The sequence below is a fragment of the Aegilops tauschii genome, chromosome 7 (genome assembly GCF_002575655.3).
Source record: "Aegilops tauschii subsp. strangulata cultivar AL8/78 chromosome 7, Aet v6.0, whole genome shotgun sequence".
Taxonomy (NCBI): Eukaryota; Viridiplantae; Streptophyta; class Magnoliopsida; order Poales; family Poaceae; genus Aegilops; species Aegilops tauschii.
The window spans coordinates 646,773,052-646,780,354 of NC_053041.3; the positions used below are offsets into that span (position 1 = coordinate 646,773,052).

At 42.3% G+C, this 7,303-nt stretch overlaps 1 protein-coding gene across 1 annotated transcript; it reads right to left on the minus strand.

Annotated features, from left to right (window-relative positions):
- Positions 1 to 6,527: 6,527 nt before the first annotated feature.
- On the minus strand, positions 6,528 to 7,058 carry LOC141027601 (uncharacterized). The gene has a single exon (XM_073504683.1). It carries the CDS (start codon positions 7,056 to 7,058, stop codon positions 6,528 to 6,530), a length of 531 nt encoding a protein of 176 aa, XP_073360784.1.
- Positions 7,059 to 7,303: the final 245 nt, after the last annotated feature.

Genomic DNA, 7,303 nt, shown 5'->3' on the forward strand with positions numbered 1-7,303 from the left:
GGAAGCGGAAGCAAACCGCCTCCATGGGCGGGGCTGGATGAGGACATGCACCCATTATCTATTTTTAAAACCGAGTATATAGGTACATCGTTAAACCATATGGTTCAAAAAATATTTTATTAAATTTGTCATTGTGTATCTCTCACATCTTTATCTTTATCTAATAATATGCATAATAATAATAGTATTAAAAGACAGAGGCTTTCATAGTTCTTTATATGTTTGTTAATTTTTTTAATTTTGTGTGTGTTCCTATACCGCTATATGGGCCTCAGTGGGGCGGTCCAGTTGTCTCTCCTTTCGTCTCAAGTAATGTCTCGGCCCGACACTCAAATTGCTTTCCGTTCCTCCTACGAAGCAAAAATACATAGCTGACTCGGGGTGGGGTGGGGGGGGGGGGGGGGGGGGGGGGCTCCTAATCGGCGCCTTCAGCGCGCCGATTGGATGATCTGCCGCCCACTACGAGTCCCAAGTGGGCCGGCTGTTTCGTTCGGGAAAGCCCACTCCTTCGTACGGGAGTTTGATTGTTTCTTCTGAGCCTTTTGTTTCAAGTTTCTGGTTACGTTAAAGTTTTTTCCTTTGGTATGTTGTTTCTTGTATAAGCCTGTGTTGGTTCGCTCGATAGGTTGCCTAGTAGTGGGAAAGTTTGACTGCTTATTTTCTGATGACAGATTGCTCTAGTTATATAAAAAAAAAATAGAAAAAGGAAGTCAATAACATATTTCATAGTTGAACAAGTCTCTACTCAAGCTGGAAAATCTCTACTAGTTAAAATCTCTACTACTTAAAAAGAACACAATGTTCCCATTTCACCTCTCTTTCGTACAACCTTTTTCATATACGTTCCCCTCTTTCCTTCTTCTCTTCGATTTTTTCTATTTGTAGTATTTCTTTTATCAATTTTCCCTAAAATGGAACCAATTGTCCCATGTTTTATTAACTTACCAAAGTAAAAACATATTTTATTTGGTATGTCATTAAATTCTTATCAAATAAGTGCTTAACATAAGATGGTATGTAAATCGTGGTGATTTTGCATACAAATACTTGCTAAGATTTTAGTGCATTAATATAACTAGTACAAATGCCCGTGCGTTGCAACGGGCAAAAAAATCGCAAAACCTGCTACACATGCCATTACTCACATTTCTTATATCCATTTATCATTTCTCGAAGCATGAATTTTGGACATCAAGAAATCACCATTTGATGGAAGAGTAGTGATGCATGGATTAGTCTGATTAATCACTTTCATATTTTGCTCTTTGGAAAAACTGTGTGATGCAACGTGTGAAAAAGAAATATCAGATGTTCCTTCCTACAGTAAGCATGACTCAAGACCTACACAAATCCATACCCTCTATTTCAACACACGTCCATTTGTATTGCCACTTATTATTGCCTTTGCCGTCCATGGCCTTCGAAACGTTCTGCACAGCTAAGCTTAGCCACTCGCTCGACCTTGTCGGAGCGTCCACGTCGTCTGTCGGTCGACCACGTCGGCGTATTAACCCCGCGAGCTCTTTCTCAAACCTCCTCTGCTAGTTTGGGCAGCTCCTAATGGTTATTCCAAACAATACATAATTATAATCTAAATTATGTTGCATTTATTTTTGATTTTGAGTGCCTTTTATCAATATGGATTTAAAATTAATGTTAAAGTTATTTAAAAATCCATAATGATTTACAATCAAATAATTTCTCCACCGTATAAAATCTAAAATAAATATTTTAAACTTCCACTTTGAAAGATTAAACTAAAGCATTAAGTATATGCTCGTCACCTTAAATTCAACCAGAATATTGTTTTCAAAGTCAAGTAATTCTAATATTTTTAGAACAATAGTAGGATATTTTTTTCAGTATTTATAAGCGAATTCGTGTACTGCTGGCTGCTGCTGATTTACACGGTGATCACTCATGGGATCGATGTACATATCTGTAGTTAATCTATATTAGCGCGCGCACACACATTTACCTTGGGTGTTTGCTCACGGCACCGTACCTGGTGGACGTAGACTTGGACTGCGTTGAGGTAGAGCATCGTCGCCATCAAAGATAGATGGCAATCAGAGCAGCGGAATTACATACTCCTGGGAGAAAGACATCCATTGTAGAGTGAAATCTCCTTTCGTTTTTCTCTGATTGTAAGAAACAGCGGGGAATGCTGACAATCACACAAAAAGAGCAAAACCATATTGCATACCTGAGTGTCTGGATGTGACTACGAATTACAAATCAGGGTGGATGATCATGTAGGTTCTCATTCACAAATCAGCATGGTGCGAAAAGTAGAATGAGATAAAGCCTGGAAATAGGAAATATCCGACCAGCAAGGAGCAGTCATTACCTTTCTACTGGCCTTTGCATACATAACTGAAAGTGGGATCGGTATTACTTAAATGCTGAAAAAAATCTTCTGACAATAGCAGTCATCAAGGAAACATGAACAATTTGTGCATAACTTGGCTATTAGCCTTGGCACGAATTGATTAAATGTGTTATTAGTAAGACAATTACATTATCAAAAACTCAAAGCTTTTACAAAATAATGGCAAAACTGCGTACACAAAAGACAACTTTCATAACCAGATATACTATCTAATTGACTTGATTTCCTATGCTTCGACATCGTGGACGTAGGGACGGACTCGTACGCATCTAGCCTGCAGTCTGCACTTTGCGCAACGCCATTGGCAGCGACACCAGAGCGAACCGCTGTGCAACTTCTTGTCGGCTCTCTTCTTCTGTGTCCCAGCTCATCACAACTTGTAGAAGGAATGCTACATCCGTTTTTCCACAACCTAGAATGAAAAATCTTGGTAGCAAAGGAAAATGTCGAGGAATGAGAAAGACCACATGTCTCTGTCTAAATAGCATAGTTAGTATTACAACAAACAAACCAGCACCAGCTGCCCTAAGTGGACCTTCAAATCAATACCTAGTTTAATCTGATCGGGCCAAAGGAAACATATAGTTAGATTGTCCGCTCAAGATCGAATACTGCAGTTTGAAGGGACTGTCCAATCTACATAAATCATGAACACGTTTCTACATTTCCTAACTAAAACAACAATGTCTGACCATTGGCTTACGCATACTGTAATACAAATTGCAAACTGCTGACAAGTGTTGACCTGTCGTTGGTTTTTGATGACCATATAAATTTACTTTGGTGAAAAGAAAATTTCAGTCATAGTGATAGCTCCAGCCTCCAGCCAACAACCCAAAAAGTAGTCTAATTGGTTATAAACATCGAGCAGTCCAAAAAGTTGTTGGCTCCAGAGCAGTACGGAACATCATCATAATCAGATATATCCTGAGAATACTAAAGGTCCAGATGGGATCAAGAGGAAGGGTCGTGCTGGTGGTTGGGTTTGTTTTTCTTTTCTCTCGCATGTACCGCTTCTGGTTCACTTAATATGAGGACTGTGGGTCGACGCGTGCGTTGTGGCGGGAAAACACAACGCCCAAGGTGTGAGAACAAATATAATAAAGACAGAAGTACCCTCAGGAATTCTTGAGCCGAATCTTCGCAAGCCTATCTTTCAACATGGCATTGTCTAGAGATTTGGGTCTAGGGTTCGTCCGGAGTGAGGTTATATATGGGGATTTGGGTCTAGGGTTCGTCCGGAGTGAGGTTATATATGGGGATTTGGGCTGGGTTTCAGGGATGCCGACTCGGATATAATTTACCATTTTGTGGAGGAAATGTTCCTAAAAGAAGTCTGACATTTCTTGAGTCGAAACAGATAATTCTCAAATATTTCAGATATCATTAACATACATGTGATTGCAGGAACAGGGTGGGATTTTTTAACCAAAATCAAGCTTGCTCAAATCCCTGTTTGATTTTAAAATTTAACTCAAGCCTTGCATAATCACGAGTTTAACTCTCAGATATGCAAGTAGAAGAAAACTTAGACAAACCTTGCAGCGGGCATCCAATTTGAGAAAGTCCTGCCGTGGCGAACCTGAGACTCACACAGACTGATGAGCTCATTTAGTTCAAGAGGTCAATCACCATAAAGTCTGTTTCTTTTAATTCAAATAGTAAGGTCAGTCAAGTTTTGAAGTTAAACAGAAATGAAAAAAAAACATATATCAAAGTTCGCACGCACATAAATTCCAGGGATAAAATGTTTATTAGCTCTGATGGAATTGATCCATTGAAGTTATTGTACCCCAGATCCAACACCTTCAGCTCTCGTAAATCTCCCATCTCTCTAGGGATAATACCATAGAACAAGTTCCTGTGCAGTACACTGTATGGATGTAAGGAAAATAGATCAGAAAAGTTTGAAGGGCGAACATCATTTCACAAGTACATAAGATACAAAAAATAATACTCCCTCCGTTCCATAATGTAGCACCTATAGATTTTTCTAAAAGTCAAACATTACAAACTTTGACCATATTTAGTGAGAAAAATAGGTACATCTAAAGTAGAAAATGCACGTCACTTGATACATCATGAGTTATATTTTCATAATCTATGTGTTTGGTAGTGTAGATGTAGATATTTTTCTCTATAAACTTGGTCAAAGTTGGCAAAGTTTGACTTTTAGAAAAATCTATAGGCACTACATTATGGAATAGAGGGAGTATTAAGATGCTTTCTTGGTGAGTGCCTGAATGGGCATACATAATTCAACAGATAGATTTACTATGGTACTAACAATAGGAAAACTACATAAAGCACTGGTTTGCCGTCAAATAATCATGTACTTGAATTTGATCCATGCAAAATTGTATTCTCAAAAGTCCCCTAGATCCAAGAAGAAACACCTGTCTTGTATCCAACTACACTCCAAGAAAGAACATACACCAAGTTAACTGATGTGCCTTAATTGACAGCTCAAAAGCTGAGGTCATAAGCCTCATCAGGAAAACATACACACTACGAAGTTTCAGCTTTACTACTGTGCTCAGCATGATAGCCTATATCGAAGTGCAAAATGACTCTTATTCAGTTGGTAGTTTCAGAAATACCAAATACTATCTTATGGTTGAAAGCGTGAAACATGTTATGTCAAAACCAAAGTGTTCAGAAAAAAACGTCACCAGAGGAACTATAGAATATGCTTACAGAAAACGCATATTAGTAAGCTGCCCAATCTCAGGAGATAACATTCCCTTCAGACCAAGATTTGACAAGTTCCTACAAAACAAAGGCACACACAAATTAGGCAAAAACATCAAAATACATATTATCAATCAGAGCATAGGGAAATGTTGCAAACATAACACATGATAGAAAACAATGTAAACAGAGCAAACATAGCTGCATAAGATGGGCATCCTATACTGAACAGTTCATGCATGTCAGGGGAACTGGATGTTTAACAAGATATCCCCAACACTGATGCTCCACATAAAACAAAATTAAGATTTGCATCAATCAAGGGTTCTTAACAACTCAGAATCAGCACCAAAGGAATTGGCAGTACCAAACGAGCCAAGTCTCTTTTTGAAATCCGAAGCCTCCCCTCTTCCTCCCTCCCTCTCTCCCTCCACCGTCTTCTCCTTCAATCACCGCATCCCCGGCGACCCCAAGAATCCGAGGCATGATCCCCCCGAATCGCACCCCCATCTTCCTCGGCCCAAATCCCAATGAATCTCGCACCGAGTCAAGGGACACAAGAATCACGAATCCCCAAGTATATTCATCAACAATACGGGAAGAAACCCCCAACCCCGGTGGTCCGGCCATGGACACGGACCAGCTGCTCCCCACCACCGCGCGGCTGCCCCTCCACCCGTTGCCGGAACACACGCCGGTCTCCAACTTCGACGCGCCACCCTCATCGCGTTGCCCGTCCCCGGCATCCTCCTACAAGGACAACCTCATCTTCAGGCCTCACCCCCATCGCCGCCACCCTCGCCTCCTCCCCGCTGCCACCGCACCACTACCGCCATGACTTCGATCCAAATCAGAGGCACATGAGCAGGAGGAATCCGGCCGGCGGCGGCAGATGGCCGGAGAAGTAGATCGGCCGCCGCGTAGATCGGCGGCGGTGGCGCCCTACCCATAGCATCGAACGAGCCCATGCTCGTGTGTGCTGCCTGCTAGTGTTTCCTTTTTCTCTCAGATTAGACATTTTAAAAAGGACTGCGGGTTGAGCCAGCGCCAGCATACAACCGCTCACCTGGATTTTCTCTCAACAATCAACAATCAACAATGAATTCAGCAACCAACATGAATCAAGTCCCTGATGGCGAGTTCAGCAGCACATATAACAACTAACAAGAATTACTCAACAATCAAGAACCATCAAACAAATTCAGCAGCACATACAGATGCCTGACCCACGTCCCTCCTGCTTGCAACTCCATTGCGAAAAGAGACAATTTGCTTGGTGAAAAAGACAGAGGAGACCGGAAGTTGCGTCCATCCGGATCCTGTGAACGAGCGATTCGTTTTTTTTACCGTACAATAATAAGAACCACGTCGGACGGACGGACAAACATGCTTTTTTTTACGGGGTAAAGGGAGATTTCATTACTCAAGGAAGCATATCCGCCTTTCAAAGGTTTACAACAAAGTCCAGCCCCGAGCACAGCCAAACTGCAGTGCGGGGTGTAGCACGTCCATACGCGGCAAGCGCATGACTAACCTTATTCTGCGAGCGACTAATAAGAGTAAAAGAAATCTCCCTACGAGCATCTTGTGCTAGTCTTCGAATCTCCTCAATGAGCACACGGTACTGCGATCTATCTCCAGTACGTGCTAGTAGCATAGACACCGCTTCTGCACAGTCGAGCTCAACCATAATGGGCAGGTTTGTACGGTAAAGCGCAAGCTCCAGGCCCTCTCTGCACGCAGCCAGCTCTGCCTCAAGGCCATTATCGCATGTAAGGAGCTGTCTACAAGCAGTATAGATGATGTTGCCTCTATCATCACGAAGAATCATACCACCCCCTGCCTCTCCGGTTGGAGGAACATAGCTGCCATCTGTATTGAGCTTAGCCCACCCCGGTGGAGGAGGGGTCCAGTGCAACTCCGGCTTGGGCATTTCCTTTGTGTGTATAACCGGGAGGCTATCATGCACCACCATTTTCCCTTTCTCCAAGTCGCCATGAGGGTGTTGATGGATACAAAGCAGAGAGGTGATGTACCCATGGAGGAAACGGCGAGATGCTCTGTCGGGGGCGGCGCCTTATCATGTGTGATCTCATTCCGCACATACCAAGTTCTCCACATGGTCATAGGACAACCATACGTGCCGTTTCTGTCAGCGGCTCAAGGAGGGAGAGTAGCCACTCCGGACCATTGTTGCATATAGTATCCACCTCCGGGATT